Source organism: Rhipicephalus microplus, chromosome 2, assembly GCF_043290135.1.
Source record: "Rhipicephalus microplus isolate Deutch F79 chromosome 2, USDA_Rmic, whole genome shotgun sequence".
In the NCBI taxonomy this organism is placed as follows: domain Eukaryota; kingdom Metazoa; phylum Arthropoda; class Arachnida; order Ixodida; family Ixodidae; genus Rhipicephalus; species Rhipicephalus microplus.
The window spans coordinates 267,488,525-267,512,741 of record NC_134701.1 but is presented as its reverse complement, the minus strand read 5'-3'; the positions used below and the strand labels follow the sequence as shown (position 1 = coordinate 267,512,741).

At 50.1% G+C, this 24,217-nt stretch overlaps 1 protein-coding gene across 3 annotated transcripts in view; it reads left to right on the top strand.

The window, feature by feature from the left end:
- LOC119170009 (Krueppel-like factor 3) overlaps positions 1 to 22,117 on the top strand; it is a 145,721-nt gene extending 123,604 nt beyond the window's left edge. For all 3 annotated transcript variants that reach the window (XM_075881222.1, XM_037421023.2, XM_037421022.2), the window contains 2 exons: positions 13,057 to 13,239; positions 15,580 to 22,117. In XM_075881222.1, coding sequence (XP_075737337.1) covers positions 13,057 to 13,229 — 173 coding nt within the window. In that variant the 3' untranslated portion in view covers positions 13,230 to 13,239; positions 15,580 to 22,117. The remainder of the gene's footprint in view (positions 1 to 13,056; positions 13,240 to 15,579) is intronic.
- Positions 22,118 to 24,217: the final 2,100 nt, after the last annotated feature.

Here is a 24,217-nt window from a genome sequence, read left to right as displayed (position 1 = left end):
GTCGAATAACTGGTCGAATCACTGGTCGAATCACTGGTTGAACAGACTGGTTGGTCGAACAGACTTGTCGAACAGCTACTTCGTGAGAAAACGTTTACGTCTAAGCGTGTTGCGCGTTTGCGCGCCGCTCTCACTTGTAAACATAATATAAAAGAAAACGAAATAGCAGTGGTGATGAAACCAGTACAGATGTTCCTTGAAGCAACTCCGCGTATTTCAAAAAAGAAAGAAAAGAAAGCAGGCCAGTCCACCAAGCGTTTACAACCTCTACAGAAACGTTTAACATGGAGGTTTGGTGATGGGCGAGAAGAGTTCTTCGAAATCTATTATGTAATCTCGACTTACCGTCGCTGAGGTTCGTTCAGACGCCTAAACGCCAGGAGAGAGAGGAAAATGAACTCCGTTATGAGCCATAAAACGAAATCTGCAGCTATAAGTTTTGTATTAATATGGAACCCCGTTTTGTTCTATCAAACGAATTAACGCTTCACCAGCCCATAGTTTTTTTTTTTTTAATGTTGGTCGCCGCATCGTCTGCTGTTTAAATTTTAAATGTCCCCGCCCGGGTGATCAAATAAAATTACGCGGAAACCCTTTTTGCAGCCGTGTTCGTATAGTCTGGAACGACGAGTCTTGCGACACGACAAGTATACAGCCAGTGTCACCAGTCGTGCAGGGACAGAATTTAGAAGTCCGAATTCGCGTCGGTGTATAAAGGGACCGGCAGAGCCACACGTTCGTTCGCGCTCGTCGGTAACAGGAAAAAGAAACGGTTTTGCTAATGGAATTTTATTGCGGCGACCTTCGTGCGAGATTCTTTGGAAGCACCATTTCGCGACACGACGAGTCGGGGAGTGGTGGTGGGCGCATGCCCGCGTTATGGCTTTTAATTTTTTGTCTCCCCCTCTCTCTTTTTTTTCTTGCTTTATCTCTCTCTCTTTCCTTCCTTTTTTCGGCGAGCACTGGCCTCTACACGTTGTCGATACGTCACGCCTACGCACTTGCTGTTGCCATTAGGAGCAATGTGGAGCGTCGAATGTGCTCAGGGGGAAATGTTAGACATGGACGAAATGCTCAGATTGCTGCGCATTGTTACGCGTGCGTGCGTGCCTGCGCGCCCGCCCGTGGGCTCAAATTTGTTTTAGTTTTTCCGCGTTAACTTTCAAACAGCGATTAATCAGAAATAATAATAATAATAATAATAATAATAATAATAATAATAATAATAATAATAATAATAATAATAATGTTGGTAATATTTCGATAGAGAGAAAACAAAGACGACGCCTCTCGCCTTCGGGTCGTTTTCGGCGAATACATAAAACAGGGCTGTCAAACTGATCCTTAGCCGGCGCGCCGCAGTCGCAGAATTTGGTCCCGCAAGGGCCGAGTCAGGGAAGAATGTAAGAGCTAGGGAGGGGGGGGGGTGCAATGATTTAGTTTGTACACATTGTCAGCAAACGCTGCCACTGAAAAGAAAACAATGATCATATCTCACATACGGGCCGCTTGTGAAGAAGATTTGGGGCCAGGTTTCCCATTCAACAAGATGTTGATACCGATCTCCGAAATGAGTAAAATATGGACACTGATTCCGAAGTACTGTTTTTGTTTCACGGTTAAGAATGGAAAATTAAGCTCAGCAATTTTCTGCAGCTAAGTGCGACACCTCAGCAGAATACTAGCTCACAGGGATTTGGGACGAGGAGGGATTAAAAGAGATGTAGTGAAAAGTAACTATTGAGCAAGGAAAAAGATTGAGACGTGGTCGAATAATCCGAGGACGGGGCACTGCTCGGCGGATGTCGCAGTCGACACGTCCGTTCAGCACGGAATCCATGCACCAAGCGAGTCCCAGGACGGAGTACCATGTGCGGGCCGCAAGCGAGAGGTTCGCAGGCCGTGTGTTTCGGACCTGTGGCACGAGGGATCCTGTGACTTCTTGTGGATTGGATTAAGACTTTTCTTTGTTTTGTTTGAAGGGACCTTAAGCCGGCTCGTTGTTTCGTGTATACCTGCCGTGCAATCGCAGCGTATATGCAGAGCTGATTCCCCCGCGCGAGAGAGTAAAATTGGCGCACGAGGGATGCGACGTTTTGCAATAGTATACATTACGCGCACTGCGACGCATTTTCGGTCCTCTATATAGAGGCGGTGTCGGTTCCTCCCACGGTATACCTTGTCACGCGTGTGTTCGGCGCGCCGAAAGCATCTTTTTTTTTTCCCTGACGCATCTTATGTAGGTCCCTCGCGCGCCCCGAGTCGCGTCACTTGGCGCGCGGGCGCGTCGCTTGGTCGTGCACCCCCACCCAGCCCGCTTGGCGTTGCCTCTGCCCGGGTCCGTGCCTTTCCTTTGAGAAAACACGGGCCCGCCCGACACAGGCCCGCGAACGTGTACGGTGTCTCGCCCTCGGCCGCCGCTTCTATATACTACACGCCCTCGTCGGGCTTCACCGGAGCCCGTTCAGGCGATGCCACCTCGCGGGAGGAGACCACGTGCGACTGTTGTCGTAGCCAGGTGGAAACGAGGTTAACTACACACGCGCGGTTTTTTCTTTCTTTGGTCTGGAAACGTCTGCGCAACGCCGCGGAAGCCTTCTTGTCCGTCAACCAGCTTGGTATAGGCGAGCTTGCCATCGTGTGCGTTAACCCGCTCGACGGGACGGGACTCGCGTCTCTTGTTTCTGTTACTTGTGCATTGAGCTAAAACGCGGTTCTTCGGTCCCCCGTTACACCGCCGAGTCACTTTCCTGATGACGGCTATTAGTATAGGTGGTGATAAGAAGCGAGCGCATTAAGTTTGCCGTCGCGACTGTAGTTGGAGCCGCAGCTACTAAGTAGCTGCGTGAACGAGGCGGAAGAAATTAAGACGATCTCTCGAAGAATAAGGCATAGCGCCAAGACAGTCGAGGGACACAGAGAGAGAGAGATCGCGGAAGAACCTATAATAAAAATATGAAAGATACCCAGTCCCTTGGCGGGCCGCAGGCGTGGATGGGGTTCAGAACACGACGATCGAACAGCTTGGATCACTGTGTTCCAGATGTTATATATCTAGCCGCTACCTCAAAGATCCGTGGTCCCCCGCTGTCTCACTCCCTTTTGTGCACTTGGACAAGATCCACCTCGACTGGCTGTGCGTGTATACGACGACGATCGAAACGACGGGCATCACGGCCTGCGAGGGACTCGTCTATTATATCCCACAATGCTGGACCAAACCCAAAACGCTTAATGCCTCGTACAGACGGTGATGAGGAAAAAAGGAGTGTGCGTGCGCGGATGAAGTCGTCGACAAGTTTAGATCGGCGGGGCGCAACTTTCTCGCCCTCTTGCCAGAGAGACACCGCGGCGCCTGTTGGACGGGTAATCGGGCTCTTGGCTTCATTACAGTGTGCCACGCTCGTATATACGGGCGACCAGCCTCGATCACCGGTAGCGGGTCTTATCGATTCGTGTCGAGCGCGGGCCTCCGCGTAGAAAAAGATGCTCCGTCGTGTCATTCTCAAGGTCTGAGCCAGCGTACACGACACTCCTCTTCGCTTGCAAGCTCGGACCAGGTGCCGTGCCAACCACGTAACTTTGCCGCGCATTACCATACGGGTGAATCCGCGAGATTAGCTGTGGATGATTTTGTATGTGTGTGAACTGGCGTGTGCGCAGTATTTATTATCTTCTCGTTTAACGAATTCCTTCCGCATACATAACGAATCCGGTAACAAGAAGTCTTAGCCTTGTGCGCGGCTGCTGCTTGTTGAGGTGGTGGACCTTGGGATACCCGCAATTAGTGTAGCATGGATTGAACCGGCACACTGTTACCGTCGAAAAAAAAACGCGTCTGGGAATGTTCCGTGCTTGGGGGATGACAGCCATGGAGGGTTTGAGGTCATGAAGATTGCCCTCGTTTCACGGTAGTGAGATGAGACGACATTGTTTTGGATTCTTTTGAGCGATCCCTTCGAGTCAATATTGCGGTTCGGTTCCTTTACCTCAGAAATGAAAAAAAGCCCCCAAGTGCTCGAATAAGTCATCGGCGACTATCCGGGGGGACTCCGTGCAGGACACGTTCCGAGTCCCGGCCTAAACCACTAGCCCTTGTGTTCGATGAGAGGGCATGGGTGCGCCTATATATAACTGTATCTGATAAGCCCTCCAACTCGTTGGCGAAGGTTCCGAAGGCGCGTTACCTTGAGACATTGCACCGTTGATTTGGAAATTGCGTTACACTTTTCGAGATGATTGAGTCATTGACGAGAGTGCTAGTCGTATTACGTGTTGCGAATATTTAGCTGTTTTTTTGCATTTTTCGTGTAGTTTTGCGTTATCTTGTGATTGCCTTGTATTTCAGTTGTCCTGGCCGCAATTAAAGGTATAGGTAGGTAAGCAACTTTATTGATTCACGAAGGAATCATTTGAGGGGGGTGTAGCACGGAAAGTGGAAGCGGGATGACGACGGGCCCTCGGGCCGCTCTAGGTGGTAGGCCACTGCTGTGCTTCGGCGACCCTTCTGGCCCAGCTCACTGTCCAGAGCTGTAACCCCGGTTGAGAGCTGCGCAGAGCAGCCTCCCATCGCTCCTGGTGTTCTGACCCTTTCCACGGGGGCTTGGGTTTGTTCGGACAATTCAGAAATATGTGCTGGAAGTCGGCTCTGGTGCTAGGACATAAATTGCAATGAGGTGAGGTTTCGCCATGTGTAAAAAGAGAGAGAGAAGAAAAGGAGTCGTCACTGTGGCCGTTTGGAGTCTGCGCCGCAAAGCCTGGTCACTTCTGGGAAGAGATTTATGCGTTGGGGGATACGTTAGGCGGGAATTTCGGTAAAATAACGTGATATCGTGATAGCTGAGGAGTCGATCCCTGGCACCTCGAAGCGAAGGCAGGTCGCTGTGAGCCCGGTTGACGAGAGTGCTCGGGCTTGGGTGTGAGCGGCCGTGTTGCCTGGGTGTTAAATACGACGTGTTTGCAACTCTAATCAAACTCGTTGCCTTTCTCCGTTTCAGGCTCCAGTGTTTTTTTTTTCTTTTTTTTTGTGTCTGAACGGTTGTTTGGATTTGTGGCCAAAGTAGGGGGGGGGGGCAGATGTATAGTTTAGAGGTGAATCGTATTAAAGGGCTGCAGGACTGACTCCCCCTTTGCGGGTTGGTTTGGACAACTCCGTACCCGACGCCGCTGGGAAGGCTCAATGCGCCAAAGTCGCGCCAAAAGGCGATAAGTGCGCGCTTCGTCGTCAAGTATCAAACAGTGGGACAGCATCGGTATTAAGACGCAACCGCATGGACCCGATTCGCAAACGACCACTTTCAGAACCAGTGAATCCACCGCTTGTGGATATACACCTATTCCGGCACATTCCAGCACACACTGTTCGTGTGTGATTAAACTGTGCTTCGTTGTGGAAGTCTTGTAGTTCGACGCCGAACTCCGCGATAATCAAATGCAGGGTTAAACAGAAAGAAGGAATGCGAGGAGTGAGGCCGCCAAACATTCGAATATACAAGACTCACTATTCGTGATCGGGGCGGAAGTGCGTGATGCACTAAGGAGGCACGTGCGCCGTCTCGTGTTAAAGGTATTTATCTTTCTTGCTTCCTCGCGCGGTTCGTAAATGTGGCGCGAAGAATTTATTCCGCGGCGTGCGGTGTGTAGGTTAGCGAACTAGAAGACGTATACCACGCAGAAAGGTGCGAAGGGATTATTAAAAAAAAAGCTAGAGAAATAAGAAGAGGGAAGTCGAAGCTATAGCGTATAGAAATCGATGTCACATCTGGGGGGGGGGGGGGAGGAGGGAGGAAAAAGCGAATGAAGAACGGTGAATAATGGACGGCCTATACGAGCGCGAGTGTGTCGGACTGGCATAGGTGACCGGCTTTGCGCGCTTCAATCCGTTCGTGCGTTGCGCGGGATTGGGGCATTGAGATTTCCTCGAGCGGCGGTGTACGAACGAACGTGTCTCGGCTAGCAATGCGTCGGCGGGCTAATTTAGAGCCGCTCGATCCTCATTCGAGGGACGGACGCGCGCTGGGCGAGCGGCCGGGCCGATTACATGAAAACCGGATTAAATCGGCAAGCCGCGTGCGAGGCTTGCATGCTGCAGTCGCGATTTATTATTCTTTTTTCTTTCTTCCACTGCTGCCCATTGGCGAATGTCGTGGCCTCGTAAGGGATGGTAAATAAATGCGGCACGTGTTGTGCGCGGTGGGCGACCGGGTCCGTCCGGGAGAGATTTCGCGGCACGAGATGCGGCTCCTCCGCCGGGCGGAGGGGGCACCACTGGGTCACGGAGGTCTGGCGGGGAGACCGGTTTGCCGGGGGCGTGCTTCTTCTTCTTGCACGGAGCGCGTGCCCATGCAAATGCACCGCCTCTGGCCGGAAGTGGCTCTTCTTCTTCGGCGGCGGCGAAAGTATACGGTGCCAGCCGCCGCCTCCACGCCCCGGGCCGAGCCGCCGAGGGGAGTCATCACCTGTGCAGCGTCCCCGCAGGAGAGCGTGCAGCCGCCGTGGTTTCTTTCGGCAGTGTTGACTAAAATCCGGCTAAATATCAAGATGGGAGCACAGTGCCGCATGGTATATAGCGATGTCTAACCACATTTGAGGCCTAAAATGACATGCCGTCCTCATAAGATAGGAAGCGACAATGGGAAAAAGGGTGTGGTGTTCTGACTTTGGGCCGGGGGCTGCATAATACTGTCTCGCGGGCTGCATGTCTCCGACTGCTGCTTTAGACAGCTTTAGTGCTGGGGCCCCAAAGCTGCTCGCGCACGCGAGTTTACGAGTTCCTTTGTGTTTTCTGTCGGTGCGGCTGGGAGTACACGAGCACGTCCGTATATACGCAAGTGTCTTGGGGCCCGCGGCTCTAAAAAAGTCACCTTTCTCGTGCTTTGCATGGTCACGGTGTTGGCTATCGCATCGCGTGCCGTTGATCGTTTCCATTGGCCTGCGTTCGCGCTTGTTTTCGTTTCGATGGCGACGCCTCGTTCAGTCGACCCACGTTTTAGCGCACTCGTGTGTCCGTGCTCGAGTGCGCTAAACTCTGTGTCCACGCGGCTGGACACACAATTGCACTCAGGTGTCCACACATCTCCTTTTGCTCTTCTGCCGCATACTTTAACGATCCTGGAAATGCCAGGGCTTTTTTTTTTTCGCGATAAGTTGCCAGGTTTGGAAGGTCGTGTATAAGCGTGAACCTTTGTAATATGACAACTCACTTCTTGTTTTGCGTCGACAACGACGTGGTAAGTTTGAACCCCCCTTCCCCATGGCTGGCCGCAACGTTGGGCTACTTGGTGTATAGCACGGTGTGAAGGTAGCGACAACGCGTAAGACACGGCCAAAGAGAGCACGACAACGCGAGTGTTCGTGTTCTCTTAATGACAGTCCCATTCACTTCACTCCATGATTGGCCGATGGAGGCGGAAATGTTGTAGGCCCGTGTGCTCAGATTTGGGTGCACGTTAAAGAACCCCAGGTGGTCGAAGTTTTCGGAGCCCTCCACTACGGCGTCTCTCATAATCATATGGTGGTTTTGGGACGTTAAACCCCACATATCAATCAATAACTCCATGATTGGCCCACGCCAGCATAGTGCAGCTCACGATATTATAGTTAAGCAGAGAGAGCGTGCCGGCGGGCTATAGGAGTGGCCGTAGTTTGAGCCGAATTTCGGAGCGCCGGGCCGGCCCTCGCGATTGCAAGCAGCTTCCCTGCCGGAGAACGCCCAGCCTTGAAGGCGAAGAACAGCGAGCGTCGCCCTCGGCGCGGGAATGCGCGAAGGACGAGATAGTCACCGCCGTCGCATCTCTCGGCGCAACGGCCAGCGGGGCGACGCCTCGTGTATACATACGGGTGGACCTGCGATAGCGGCCGGGCGTGCCGGACCCCGGCGGGGCGCTCCCGCCACGCGAGCCCTTCGCTGTCGTCGCCGGCGTCAAGAAGACTTCTTCCTTCACGTCGCTCGAACGAGGGCCTCGCCCTTTTCTCTTTCTGCCAAGGTAATACTGCAGCAACAGACTCGCTGGCTGAAACTTCTCAGTCGGTTGCGGGCGATGGCGCAATTCATGAGAAACGCGTATGGCCGCTTCTAACTCGGCACGCGTCTGTAATCGCAATCTCTTCCCATTTTTCGCGCACGCACATCTGTAATGGGCTCCTCCTAAACTATTTTTTTAATTGAAATAGCAATTATATGGACATTCTCGGCTGGATTTTGCCGCCGGTGTCGCCGTCACTCACCGTATATGTATACGTATCTATATATAGAAAAACCCAAGAAAGAAAAAAGATAATCCTGGAAAAGACTCCGGTGCACGCAATCGAGCCTGGAACCTCCTGTAGTCGTGAATGCGAGGTGTTAACCACTGAGCCACGGAGAAGCACGTGTTGAACGGCAAAGTATGGGCATCTTGGGGGGAACTATTGTGTTTCAGCATTACCAGAAATATGGCGCAATGAGCGCGCGGCGGCGCGCGCCTCATCTCCCACGCGTACTTTGCCCCCACTAGGAGGAAAAGGTGAACGCTCGCTCGCGCGCCCTTATTTCGCGGTGGGGAGGATCGTACGTCTTGGCTGGCCTGTGGCTTTCACCGGAACGATTCTGTTGTAGTTACCGGGTGCACAAAAGTCACTACAATTGTTGCACAGTCTGCGTTTGCGAAAAGAGCGCGCTTTGCAGACGCAGCGAAGTAACAACTGAGACGCTTATTCTTATTAAACCGTACATGTGAGTACGTTTCGTGCGTTATTTGTGCGTGAGAAATGCGGGGCACGTTTCGATCTGCTTGCCATTCTGCGCGTGATCTTCCTATTTGTTTCTATCGCGTTCATTGCTTCGCCTTTGCGGCAAAGCTGTGACTTTTTTTGTTTATTTAATGTAGAACGTTTGAACAACAGCGAGCAGTAGTTCTATGCAACTTAGGAACATTCATGGCTAGTTCTAATTTTCTTGACTGGAGAATACTTCGGGGCTCATTCAGTGAAGGGTGGAAAAAAAAAGAAAGGAAATAATGCTAATATTTGGATTTTAAGTCCCTAAACCACGACGTGATCAAGAGGGGCGTCGTAGTGGAGGGCTCTGGAAATTTCGACCATCTAGTGTTCTTGAACTTGCGTCGCACATCACACGGGCCTCAAGCATTTCGCCTTCATCGAAATGCGGCCGCCGCGGGAAAGGGAAAGAAAGGTTGACGAGACGTGTGTCAGGTTTACTATCACATGAAGGGGATCAGGGGTTTAAAATATAGTGGGATGCCTTGAGCTCGTGAAAAATCCGCGTGATCTTAAACAACACTGTTGCATTCCATAACTGGACTCAGGATCTCAGACATATCAGGCTCCACTGTGGACATTCGTGTCACGGTGTCTCCTGAAGGCCTGCTGGGCCACCAATACGTGGTGTACGGTCTAAGCTTATGGTGAATTCAGCTTGCCGCCGAATGCGCGACGTGTGTATTTAACAGTGACTGAAGCACTATGCTGATTTGTTTGTCTTCTTTAGTCAACGTGCAGTCCGAAGGTTCACTGTTGCCCGTGTGCAGAGCTGAAACGGCGAACTATAGCAGACGACGTTTGCCTTTGCATTCGCGTGTGTTCGCACTGACCGCGAAGTCCGACTTGGCAGGTCAAACGACGGGTATGATGGTCCATTTGTGCACCTGAACGGTAGCAACTACACAAGTTTCTTAGCGCGTTCATTGTGCACTCTTGTTTGAAGCGCCATGCCCGACGCGCCGTTCACTGCGTCAAAAATGACATGCCATTTCTAGCTCTCTCCTTCGGTTTCTATGTATGTATTCACAGATGATGCCGTGTGTTTTTAGCGTAAAGCTACCTGGAGAAACAAGGTAGGCTTGATGCTGGCGTCGTTCTCATGCGTCGTCCCTGTTATTTTCTGCCACAAGTGGACGTACGAACACGTCGCACGTGATGGCCAAATCTCCACTCCCGTCATATATGCACTCCCTGGGCAGAACGGCTCGTTTTTCATCCGGCAATATGTATACAGTGCAGGAGGGGAAAAAGCCGATAATGGTACAGAAGACCTGACTGGCTGTACATTATATACGCTGCAGCAAAAACAGCGGCTTCAGTTGTTACGAACCGTTACTCCAGCGCCTCCACAGACCCTATGCAGACTACTGCAGTTGAAGATGGCGCCTGCATCAGCGTTGCTGCGGTGTGTTTTTCCCTCGGTTGCAGCTCGCCTGGACGACTTGTAGCGCTGCGAAGGCCGTCCGCGGATGAGTTCAGGGAGCTCCCGGCGCGGGGCATCTGATAGCCTCGGCGGCGGGCAAACTGCTGGAAATGCAAATCATGATCGGCACGATTGCTGTCGTGCAGCGCGTTTGTAACATCGTGCGTGCACGTATGCTACGTAGCAAGGTTTCTCTGGGTATAGCGTGCATCATCTGCATGTATACAAAGTGCGGGCGTTCCTATTTTTCTTGAGCTTAATTCTCGAAGGTCTCCTTCACTAAGGGCTCTTTGCCTTTGATCTGTCGACAGATATCAGGTATAACATGCAGTGCATTACGATTGGCTCTAATCTACACTTCCTGTTATGAATAGTTCTCTCGTAAGAACTTCTAGTTGTGGGGGGGGGGGGGGCAGCTGTGGCAATCACTGGACTCGTCACCGCTTGATCAAAGATGGCGACGCCCATGGGTATGAAGTTTCCCACAATACTTACTAGAGGGAACTCTGGCGCTAGTGTCTATGGGAGTTGCAACGCACGGCGCTTCAGCGAGCATGGGAATGATGGGTAGTACACATTTGTCTAATTTTCGTACTTCTGTCCTGCTTCTGGCTCCGTGTGTGTTCGTGTGGCTTGGAGCTGTTTTTTCACGAAAACATAAATTAGCAAATGTTCACCGTTTGCGCTTCACAACCTTATTCTTTTAAGCTTACTATTTCGAATCAAGTCCTTAAGTTCAAAAGGGCTCGTTCTTTCTTTGAAAACAAAACCGTAACAGGTAATAAACGAAGCCGCAAGTACGATTCGCCGTCCGCAAGTACGAAGACTAGGCAAATGTGTGTACTACCCATCATTCCCATGGTCGCTGAACGATCGCAACGCCAGAGTGCCCTCTAGTTAAATTTGGGAAACTCTATGCCCATGGCATCGTCGCGAGAACGGCCAATATAATCGTTCAAAACGTACCTTAGCGGCTGCTGAAGTACGATAATGTAAGGTAGTTTATCTTATGCGGCTGTAGTGCTGTACTGGACGTCTGGAAACATTGATCTCCGTTTTTACATCACGGTCGTGTCGACCTAGAGTGCGTTATTAGTATGAAGTTAGGATGTATCCTAATTGCTACCCAAGCTTCGTACTTGCTAATCATCGTCCTTCTACGTACTAGAAGCGTGGGCTATAGACATAGTACAGCCCAGAAAATGTGTGCCACGAGTACTCCTTCGTGACTTGGAGCATGCTTGTTTATAGAAACAGCCGTTGCTCGAAGCATTCTTTCGTCAACAGAATGTGTGGGACCGAACACATGGCCACTCGAGCAAAATCGTACCATACGCCGCCATGATAGGCATGCTTGCACCAGACAGAAAAAGAATATATATAGGCTGGCGAGCGCTAGAAAACGACCGTTGCGGTCGTGACCTGGGTGGCCTGGACTTCGATCTGGGGCGTTCTTCCGCCGTATATGTATAGATAGGAACGCACGTTAGAAAAGTAAAAATGCGGGAAAACTGTGGCGAATAGTCGCTCGTGTAATCACTGGAGCCGAATTCCTTTCGTAGATCGCGCACTGGGACTGGCTTCGACGCGTGCTGCATTTTTCATCCGCATTACGCATTCATCCGCGCTCCCGAAGTCATTCATTCTCGAAGCTTCGTTGCTGTGGTTTGGCGTTGTCATTAAACAAGAGAAAAGAAGCGGGGCGGGGCACGAACTCGTGCCCCGTGGTTTACTCGTCGACTCGTGCGGGCGAGGACGAAGAAGTAGAACTTGGGGGGGGGGGGGGGGTAACGAGAAGGACGACTCTGTAATCAGAGGAACGGATCTGCAATCGCTCCATATGCAGAGTGCACAACCGGTGCATGTAACGCGTTGGCCCTCTGAAAACGGCACGAAAACCGCTAATGCGTGCCGATCCGCGCATGCTGCTGCTCGAGATTGGGGTGGATGGAATAAAAGCGTGGCGGGGTCGGGCGTCCGGAAGTGCGGCTTCGGCGTGCGGGGCCTCGGCGGGGGCCCGTCGTGCTGACCTCGCGTGGTCAGCTCGGCCGGCTAAATGGGACGCTGGCCCCCGCGCTGTATACTACGGCGGCGTTTCTCGCGCTGGTACGGCAGCGTGTTTCGCAAATCGAATACGCCGCGCACCGAAATAGAATCGGCGCGCACGAAACACATGACCGGGGGACCGGCTCGGTGCCGTGGCGGCCGACCCCGGGGCCCCGCTCGATAGCCGCCGCCAATCTTTCGGCCGACCACGAACGACTCTCCTGCGCTGCGCGGGGATGTGGTGGGGGGAGGGGAAGAGGCGACTGCTTTCGGAAACGAGGAAAGCGCTCATCGCTGCTGCTCGTTTGCGCGCGCGCGCACGCAAATGTGGGTCGCCGCAGGCTTCCGCGCGCACCAAGGACGATCCGTGCAGTGCGCATCCGAGCCGCCGCTGGCGTTTCCCCTCCCCGGCCTTCTTTTTTCTTCTTCTTCTTCCGATGGGCGCGAGACGCAACCGCGCGAGCAACTCGTGCTAGCTGAGCGGTCCTCCGCGCGCGCCTTCGTAATCGGCCGTGCAGCATGGCGTTGCCCGGAGGGCTGCCGGGATTGCACCCTCGCGCGCGGATGGGCGCCGATAGCGCCGAGAGGGTGCAGCACAGTCGTGACCAAGATGGTGCGCCCCGCCCCGGGGTGTTCGCTGTGTAGCGCATCCCGGAGGCGCCCTCATCACACGAGCGCGACGCGAAACACATTTCTTCTGAAACGTCACACGTGTCGAAGTGCAGGTGCTTGTGACCGCAGCGTGTTTCATGGCCTCGAGCCGTTTGAACAAAACAAATGAATGAATAATAAATAGTGTGACGTCGCGTCGTGTCTTGTTTTTTCAGGCGAGAAGCCGTACATGTGCAACTGGGAGGGCTGCACGTGGAAGTTCGCTCGGTCCGACGAGCTGACGCGCCACTACCGCAAGCACACGGGCCAGAAGCCGTTCAAGTGTGACAAGTGCCAGCGCTCCTTCTCGCGCTCCGACCACCTGTCGCTGCACCAGAAGCGGCACTGACGTACATCAGGTGAGAAGACCGAGGTTATACTGCCACGCATGCATGCGACAAACGTGATGGTGCGCTGCAGCAGTGTCCACCCAGCACCGCGTCTTACATTCGAATTCGGTTGATCGATATTGGGCAACAGTTACTTTTTTTTAATTGAAGTGACTTGACTTTATTTCTTCTGTTTTTAACAGAAACGAAGCAGAAGCTAAAGGCCATGTGGCCTGACAAAGGCTTCTGCTCCTATGACAGTTCGGCACGCAGGCCGTACATAGCGCAAGTCAATACAAAGTATACTATACAGACATATTGCACTGAATAGTACTGAAATTAAAAGAACATGTGTACAAAAAAGTGGAAAAGCGAGAATAAATACGTTATGTCTGCAAAGAAACTACAAAAAAATGTTGCATAATACACTGATAGGTCATTTTGCCCAAGTAACCAACTAAAATTTGCAATTGAGACACGGATATTGAAAATACATACAGCAGCTTTGTCAGAGCAATGTATTAAATGATTCACTTGACGCTTCCATAACTTCGTCGTGAAATTCGTGTATTCTATTGAGTACTGAAGGTGCTTGGTAACTTCGTAACTGTTTGCCATAATTTGTTCTTATTTTTAGTGTTTTCAGATAGTGTTGCCTAAAGCTGTAACGCTGGTTGGTGGGTACATCCGTGATATAGTGTGTCCTGTTTCCGCGTGATCCCCGATAAAGTGGCTGGGGGGATGGCCGCCGTGGTAGCTCAGTGGTAGAGCATGGAACGCGTTATTCGAAGGTAGCAGGTTCGGTTCCATGCTCACGGCAAGTTATCTTTTCACCCACTTTTCTTTCTTCACATTTGCATTACAATTGGTTCTAATAACTTCTCCTGTACATTCCTTGGCATTATTGTCTGTTAGGTCGCATTAATATTGTGTAAAAACGCGGGAAAACGAGCCCTTGAGTACACACTTCTTTCTCTTATATACAGGCTGACGAGTGAGGCAAGTCAGCCCCCCAACTCGCGAAAGAGTTGGCACGCCACTGCACAGGAGGCGGGTAGGGTTTCGCGCAAGTTTCATCGCAGATAAACGAGCCGAAAGAGTAGGGAGCTTTAGAATAACGTGTCCAGGCGCCGCGGGCGTTGCGAGCATAGCGGGTGGCATATGAGTTTTAGAATAGCGTTTGCTTCCCCTAAAGAAATGTCTAGGGACTTTCGTCCCGACCGCAATACCAAATGCACGGAAGCTACACACAGCACTTCGCAGGCCTCGCAAGCCGCGAACGGCGACTCGCGTTACGACGCATGCGCAGTGGCAGCGACCGCACCGCACCGCAAAAGCTCGCGGTGTGCTATTCTCGTAACGCGAGTCGCCGTCCGCGTTCGCGGCCCGCACGCAGAAAATCTGAAATAGCGTGTGACGATCACTGCCACCGAGGCCTGCGAAGTGCTGGGAGTAGCTTCAGTGTGTATGGTTAGCGGTCGGGGCGAAAGTCCCTAGAATTTTCCCTAGGGGAGCAAACGCTATTCTAATCATATGGCGCCCGATATATATATGCCCGCAGCCCCTGCAAGCGTTATTCTAAAACTCTCTAGTGTTTCCACTCAATTTGCGGTCGAGCGTTGCGGGTGGTGGAGAGGGTTAATAGATAGAAGTGTTGCAAGCGAGAGGAGGAACCGGCAGCTGCGGACGCTGCGGCGAGCGTGCTGCGGGTGCCTTTTCTCATCTTCTAACCACTACCACCACTCCAACACAAGCGGTGAGGGGAACGCGTTGCGGTGCGTTCGTACGGACGGATGCACGCACGTACGGCGTTATACACTTGTGAAGAGCTGCTTCGCATATAGATGGGTATGGCGTATGAGCCAGTTCACATCTCATTAATATCGTCTCAAACACAGGCAATATGCAATGGAATTATGTACGACTGTGTTTTCATCCACACAGTTTGAAGAGGTGGTCTTGGCATACCCCCCTCCCCCGCTCAGCCATTGAAATATGTATAAGCCGCCTGACTTATGACCTCGTGTGGGTACCGAATACGTCTCTATTTGCGCCGAAACATGGATGGGGGGGGGGGGGGGGCTCGTGTGTTGGGCAGGGTTGTGCAGTTGCGCAATCGGCACGATTGAGGAACAACGCGTGGGCTACAGTAGCGTGGGTGGAGTGAGCCAAGCCCCCTTGCGGCGCGCCGCAGCCGCGAGACAGCCAGAAGAACGAGTCTCTTCGCCGAGCGGCAAATTGGCGTTTATTGATCTTTCCAATGCTTACGGCGGTGCATGGTGTGCCGAACTTTTGTAACTCGAGCGTCCTCTCTCTCTTTCTTACACGTTTGTTCTTTGTTCTCTCTCTGTCTCTCTCTGTTGGCCGCAGAACTCGCCGGCTCCAGCGGAGGCCGTTGTCGCCACTTGCTCAACTTCCCTGGCGCCCGGACCCGCCGCTGCTGCCGGCAGCGCCCCCTACCTCCGCAGCCGAGAGAAGAGAGCCGTTCCTAATATATTGCCCACACCAGATACACACGAGCATTTGTATATTACACATGATAGGAGGAAGAGCCGGAAGAGGAGCAGAAGTCGCCGACGATCGCGGCCTCATTGGGCGGCAGAGGCTGCCTTCGCTTCGGACATTTTGATGGACCACTGCTTCTTTTGCTCTTGTTTTTTTTAAACGGATATTTATGCCCCCCACGCCTGTGGTCAGTGTGCTCAAAGGGACACCTCGATGCCCAGAAAGTGCGCAAGTGTGTGTGTGCCTGCCGACAGAACTCTGCTGCAGGCGTGAACCGACTCGGCCATCACACATCGGGCAATGAATGTGGGCGTGTGCACACACATATTACACCCAACTTTTTTGTGCATACAGACGACACATGTACACATAATAATGCCTGCGTTGTCGGCTTGACAAATGAGCGCGTGGTGCTGACAAGCAAGCATTCTTTTCGTACAATGATCTTTTGTTTGTGCTTTACTTTTGTTCTATCTGTCCGGGTGTGTGATGCTGTCCGAGGTAATTACGTGTGGAGAAATGGAGTGATGTTCTGTAAGGCTGGCCTTTGCTCGCACAGTGATGCAAACATCCATTTTTGTACTGGTATTGTTATCATTATCCGACAGGGTAGGGGTTTTAACACACCGTTGTGGTGTGCTAAAAAACTACAGGTCCTGGACTGATTCGCAAAATCCAACAGGCTGTGCAAAATGGTATATAACAAAACTGCAGAATAGGACCAAAAGCTCTGAGACCGCTGGCACGAAATGCGGCTCCAAATCGTTCTGTTCATTTTGATTTCAAGTGCTACAGGTTGCTTCGGCATATCGTCTGCCACTGCGCTGTCAATGCTACACTCTCTACCGCCTGCCAGCTAAATCACCCCATACATATTAACAGGTGTAAATCTAGCAAGTTTACTATACTCGGTTACAACCTAAGAAAGCAAGAATGTCAACAATGTGCACTGCCACTGCCATTTCGCCTGAAACGAATTGGCATATATGCTCCATTCAATAGGGCTTACTCGTTTTCCTGACGTCAAGAACTTCTGAAGTGTTTCACATAATTGACTTTCTCACACAAACACGTATGTGTTGCTGATTTTAGCTCAAATAAGGGGAATTTATGACTAGGTCAAAGTATGCATTGAGAAAGAATCTTACTAGGTCCAAATGAAGATCACTTGCTACGTGACCTCAGCAGGCAGAAGCAGAGTGTTTCACACTCACATCATAACTACGGGTGGCGCTGACCAACACTCCCAGGTTTAAATGCACCGATATACCCGATTAAGTGTGTAGGACAATAACCACCACCGTATCTCAATTGTTTAACATCAAATGCTTTGTTCAAAGGTTGCAAGTTCGCTCCCTGCCTGCGACAAGTTGTCTTTTTTGCCCACTTTAATTCCTTCATATTTATATCAAAATTACATTAACATCGTCTATTCTTTCCTTGGCTTAATTTTCTGTTGGTTGTCATTTTATAGGTCAGAAACTTGATTGTGTCGGTAAATATTTCTGACATCGCTGCTCAACCAAACGTTGTGTTTTAGCTAGCAATGACAAGCATTCAATCATTACTATGCTTAGTGTGTACATTATCCAAGGAAAAGTATTTGTGATTCAAGCAGAAACTGGCTAGCACGACATTTTTTACATTTGAAGAGCAGGCACACTGCAGTTCTGAGTGCTGAGCTGAAATTTCTTTCAAGGTTGTAACCGAGTGTAGGCGGCGAGCGGTATGCTCAAGCTTCCTCTTTTTCTTATTGTGGAATCCATCAATATTGCATCGTCTGCATTCTGACATGAGCAAGACATAGTGGTGAACCCATCATTCTCCGATTAATATTTAATGGTGCATGTTTTTATTTCTTGAAGGTTCGTGCAGCTGGGAATCACAAGCCTTATTCGTTTTGTCACTGCAGAGTGGTAGAAGGCCATCCTTCATCGGTGACCTGCATTCAAGGCACCTGTAAAGTGAGCGCTTGCACTGTTCAAGCTCCCTGCGTGCTTATAGTATAGCGGCAGTACTTAGTCTCTGTGATGCACGCCCTGATGTTCTGCGTGTCCCCCTCCAGCAAGCGTCCGTCCAATCAAGGCGCAGCCTTCAGTGCTTGCTCTTCTCGCCACGACCACTGCACAGGCTTCAGCTTTGTGACGCCACTTTGCGTTCCTATCCTCCAGTACTCGGCTAATGCCGCTTGCCTGTTGCCCTCACTGCATGTTCAAACTAGGGTTTCTGAGGCACTTGTGAATGGTGCAGGGGTCTGACTTTTGATATAGAGGATGTCATCAGTGAACCTGTTAGCCCTCTACATGTCCTGTTGTTTCCATTCCTGTCGAACCTGGACATTTAAGCTTGGGACGAGTTTCTAAATGCTCACCTTGGACTTTGCTGGAAGTGGCTACTTGACTTCTGTGAACATGACCTTTGCCTGTTCGCTGTAATAATTGTTTTGTGCTTGAAAAACGTACGTCCCACTTCTCTGTTGCGCATCCATGCTGTGTCCTAAATAGACCATGCTCTGCAAATTTTGCAGGTGCAATTCCAACAGTTACAGTAAACTAAAGGGCTACTTGGTAGATTAAAGGTGCTACAGAGAAAAAAAAAATAGAACCTAGAAAAGAGCTGAAGTGTGGTTGCTCGGACTCTACAAGTCACTTGTTGTAGCGCTGCCATTTCTTCCTTTGTTTGACATGGTTTCCAACTTGCTCACAGCTTGCTTTGTGACAGTGCGATGGTATGAAGGCGTCTTGTAGGCAGAATCCTGTAGTAGGAGAACTGGGACCAGCCGACACGCGAGGCACCTGCATTGATGCCTTCAAGGCGCACGCGGGTTCTGAATTCACACAGTGCTGCTGCAAACGGTGTGGTGGTGTCAAGTGTCAAAAGCTTTGTATTGATTTCTATACTTGGGCTCGTGCTGATAGTTATTTTACTTGCCACGAAGATATACGTGCGGCTGCACGGTTGTACATTACATCTTTCTCAAAGCCATTGGGAAAGCAGCTTGGTTTTCGATTGAGCTTTCTCGCATGGTATGGACAGAAATCTTTTTTTTTTTTTTAATGCCTAAACCTAGCCGCTTCATTGGGGTGCTATAGACTACTAAGGGAATTTTTTTTATCAGTCAATAAATGGCCTTAGCCACATATAGTAAGCAAAAATTGCCATCTGAAATCTATCGAAAACAGCTTCCTCTGTAGCATCTAGATCCCTGCTCCAGGCAGAAAAAAAACTATGTCGTTTGAATTCCCGTGACTTGCATCACTAGTTCATTCATCAAAACTGCTGTGTATAGCCAGTTCTCATTCCTCCGCAATGGACATTTCTCGTTCGTTATGGGCTATGTGCTCTCTTGTGATGATGGTTCCATAACACACAACATTCCATTCTGAACACACCGAGAGTACGGAATGGGTGTCCGTTTCTTGATTATTGTTGTTTTAGGATGCAGTTTCTATTTAGGCAAGCTCAATCTGAAAACCTAATCATAGTATCAAAAAAAGGACAACGACCAATGAACGAAAGTAACATATTTAAAAGTGATCAGAGACAAAGAGCCTGGATGTGGACAAGTTTTAAAAATACAAATATCTCTGCTATTCATTACAGCTCAATACACCTGTCTTATTGTTGTTTTTTATTTATTACTTTTTTTTTGCTGAATGTTATGCCTCACGAAAAATAATCATCCAAGGCTAAGAATGCAAGTATTACTTTGCACACTTATGGAGAATGGGAGTCGAGTTGATTCGTCGTGTAAGATGTCAGCTTAGAAGAATCGGAAGATTCTAAGAAGTACCACCTGGTTGTGGTAGTATTTATTACTAAATCAAGCTACCCCAGCCATCTCTTGAGGTCTTGCGAACTCGATTCAGTTCCATTTTCGGCATGTTAGAAGTTCCCTCGTTCCAAGCCAGATATTCCCAATACTATCGCTCATCTTTGTGCACGCCTTTCCCATTCTCCTTGCTCACGGTAGCGAACTGGACATTTGTCTGGTTAATATTTCTGCCTTCTCTCTTGTTCTCTTCCTTACTTACCATTGAGTGTTTGTGAGCGCAAGTAGGGAAATTTTTGGAATAAACCCCTGTACCGCTCTATTCAAGTGCAGGATGTGCAAGAAACTGTGCAGCCTTCGCCCCATGATTATAGGCTGTCCCAGATCCAAATATCCCAAAAGCACGAGAAAGAAAGAAGGGACAGGAACAGGAAAAATCATCTCCTGTGTCTCGAAGGCCAACACAGTGAACCAAGTCCAGGTCGTATTTAAGGCAAATGGCCGCGTGTGTTGAGATTGTCACTTTCTTCGACTTCGGGCCAAGGATGAAGACACCACTTCAGCTCCTGAAACATTGCACGGTTCTTGTTCTGTTCTTGAATCGCTCAGACTGAACAGGTACCAGCGGTATGTTTAGCTTCCCTCCTCTTAAATTACCTGAAACGCGCACGAACACACGTTAACTACACTTGCGCGTTGCAACACGTCGGTGCGTGTCGTGTAGACTCGGTACTGCGAACTTTCCCTGTGGCGATGGAGGGCACGCACCTTCGTGTAGTCGCGCGCCCTCTGCCTGCATAAGGAGAGGGCGCGGCACCGAGTTAACACGCCGCGTGATGGCGCTACGCGTGGTTGGGGCTCAATGTGTGTGCGGTCCAAAGCTCCGTTCTACGTCGCAGCTGTGCTGGAGTAGTGCCTTCGCATGCAAGAACAGTCGAGTGAGCTTTCCCTACTGCACATGAGTGGGGGGTCGTTTCTTTGGCCAAGTGGTTGTGCCTGCTTCGCTTCCATGTACGAGCGGGCTCTATTCCTGGGGCTGTTACCGTTTTCGCCACGCTGCTTCACGACGCGGTGTGACCGCTTCTACGCAGGTTGTTCTTGTCCGGTATGGGTGCACACCTAGGGCGTACTCGAGATATGCGAATGGATTTAACTGTTGTTTCGCTGTTGGTCTAGTAGTCGTTGTTATTGGCGGCGGGCGTTACTTTGTAATTGTCTTCTGTAGCATTGAGCCCTTCGTTGCTCTCGATTGATGTGCTCACACCTACAGTGAACTGTTGTCGACACAGAGAGATTTGCTGCCGAAAACGACATGAAAGTGTAGATACAATCGAAGGTCGTAATATATATATGTATATGTAAACATACCGCATACACATGTTTTCAGCGTGTTCTGAGCTGACGAGCGCGTTATAAATGTGCGTGCGTAATCTCTGAAACCAAGACAATAGTGAACGGCGAACACGCCCAGCGATAAGTGTGGCGTGGATGCATTTCCCTTTTAGGCCTATAGCTTTTCCGCCATTCTTTTTCTCTTCACAACACTATAATGAACAAAACAAAAGAGAAAAATTGTCTCCTTGTGGGGAAGGAGGGGGGCATAAGAAACAACTTGTTAGCTCAATCACGTGTTCGTTTAGGAAGGCGGCCAGCCTTGCTTAACACTCTCGGAACGTTATTCGGCGGCCTCGCCGTGTTCCCGCCCCCTTTTTGATGGCTGGGTTGTACGTACTTTTGTTTTTCTCGCCGCGTGGCCATTGATGGAAGTTTTAGCTCGTGCTTCAACTTTTACGGAATACCGAGGGTGTGAAGCGTTGATGGCAGCGCCACGTTTTGTTGATGGGCTCAATCGGAGTACAAACAAGTCAAAATGCGAGAACAACGTCTTGCAATGCTGTTGGAGTGCAAAATCGTCGGTGTGCACATAAATCTACAAACAAAAACCCCGAAAAATGAAAAAAAGCATGTATTTTTTTATGAAAGTGTCGCTGCCAGCGGTGCCGCCAGAGGTACTGCGAAATGATTACGATATAGTTAAAACATTTCCATAAGCGTGATATAGTTCACGAAATAGCTGGTTTAGGAAGACACTTATGCCAGTGTTGGTGGTACCATCTTTCTCTGCGTAATTTACACAGGACAGCCAGCTGTTTGCTCATTAGCCACATTCTGCTGACCATAAATGACGGCAACATCTTATTGTCGCACAGACCTACACATTTCTATGAAGACGATGTAATAAAACGCCCAAGGACAAAAACAATTCTAACGCGTTGTGATCGAACAAGGCCACACAAGGTGTGCCTCCCCATTGGCATTAACGCAGCCGTCTAAGACCCTCCCGGTATTCCGTAAAAAAAAAGGGGGGGGGGGTTAGATTTTTTACAGGTTAGCTAACGCGTTTTTTGGTGTCGCCGTCCCGGCCACCACGTTGAATGGGTGCCTTGGCCGTTGTTCCTTGCTCGCGCTATCGGGGCACTTTGCCGTTAAAGAGCGCGCCGCGACTTGTATCGCGTGCCTCGCCTGTGGATAATGGGATGTCGTCACCTGGGGGTTCTGCTCACACTGTGATTCCTCGAGCAAAACTCGACGTGGATATTATTTTTCCTACAATAAATATTGTGCAAAGAACTGTGGTCTTGCCCCGTTTCTTTTTCACGCAGCGCTGCTTGTTGTGCATGTCGACTGGTCGGGAAGAACGTCGCCCCAATGAATGACGTTTCCTTGACGAAATCCACCTTTTTTCACGATGCCATAGAGCATAAGCGCCCTTCCCTTTGCGGAGATGTCGCGAGACGCCTCTTTACCCCGAAGGTTCTCGTTCTGGCGATACTAAAACGGCAGAGCAGCACAGAAAAGTGTAAAAGGCGGACTATATTGACCGTTACGAATGGCGACGCGGAGTCCTTGTTCCTATGGACGAATTTCTGCAGAGCTGAATTTATTTGTTCCCTTTCTCTTAAAAACCCTAACTGAGTGATGTCATAGCGAAGGTAAGTGACACGTCTACATATGCCTAAAAACATCGTGAACCTGCGTGTGCAACTAATTCTTCCCCCACGGCATGAAGACAGGCGAGAGGTAAGACCACCTGGCAGTGCTCGTCCAGTCTTCTGTCGTCTTTGTATTTTTGCTCGGCGTTTTACCCTTTTAAGCCCTATAGATTATTAAGTCAAAGTGGGTAGAACGCAGCGCGAAAGGACGGGCAAAGAGGATGCGTGTTGTTTCACAACCTGGCTACGCCACGGATATGCGAGGCTAGGAAGTTCTCGCCAACAAGGGTTGACTGAGCACTACTGCCTCTGGCCGCAAACCGGGTTTAGCCACGACGTGGAAAGCTGCAGGGAATAAAAGTGACGCATAGCAGTGAGCATCTCGTATGGCTCATGGGATAGGAAAGCCACGGATGCGAGGCTAGGAAGTTTTCGCCAACAACTGCTTCTGGCCGCAAACCGGGTTTAGCAACGACGTGGAAAAATGCAGGGAATAAAAGCGACGCATAGCGGTGAGCATCTCATATGGCTCATGGGAAAGGAAAGAGTGGCGGGCCGCTGTGGCTCGGGGATTCGGATTACATCGTCTTTCCGGTTGCACGTAACAGAAGCGCGATTTCCTCGAGAAGGCAAAAAAAGATGGCATATGTGAGCGGCAAAGTCGACATGAGCTTTGTTGTAGGGCGTCGCAGTGGCGTTTTTATACAGAGGCCTCAACGACGCTCCCCGTGGCTTCACATGGAATAAAATATTTGTGACTTCTCTAAATAGTGCTCGTAATATTTACTCGCCTAATGATTTGTTCTGGCAATAGGCCTTTTTCAGCCCCCGAACAGCGCCTCCAGTGGAGATCGCCGGAATCAAACCTGGGGTGTTGTCAGTAGGAAATCTCGGGGGCCAAGTGTTTTTCGTCATAATTTGCAAATGGCACTACCCAGCATGGAGAAAGGAAAACAGTTTTTCCTTCCTCCATGACGCTACTCAGTGGCCCTCAAAAATCATGGCGTGCGTGACGTCACCGGCGCTGTGCATACACAGGGTAGTCTCTTAAAGAAGGCCCATTGGTTTACATGTACAATACGTGTTTCATGCATTGTTTCTTTTTTTTTTCACGAGGTACGCTATGCGGTCACTTATGTTGCAAGACAACCACAGAAGAAAATAAACCTGAGTCTTTATGGATATCAGTATCAATATGTTTCATGAATCCTGATGCCAGATGCCACCTCCAGAAATGTTCTTATGTGATTCTTAAAAGAGAAAAGAAGATAAAAATGAGCCCCGTAACTGTCTGTATCGCAGTGCGGCACCTCAACAGTAGCTCACGAGGGATGTGGATGAGGAGGAATTAAAAGGATATGATTAAAGATACAGAGATAGAGGAAGGAGAGAGCTAGGTGCAGGGACAGCCGCATAGGAAGTAAGGAGAAGGTAGGAAAAATGGACATGGCCGCAGGAGTCCGAGGACGGGGCAGCGAGAGCTCTTGTCGGCGTCAGGAGATGGCGTAGGGCGAGCCAGTCGGACAGAGCTGCGCTGTCGTCGGTGATCGCGGGGGCACAACCGGTTGGCACGAAATCCAGAGCGAGTCCAAAAATGTTCCATATACGAGATCTGGAAAATGCGTTACTTATGTTTACACAGTTATGTTATGTTAGTTATGTTACACAGTTATGTTTTACACAGTGCTAACGGCCGTTTGCATTGTTTAAAAGAAATTGCTTTTCTACCAATTATTTT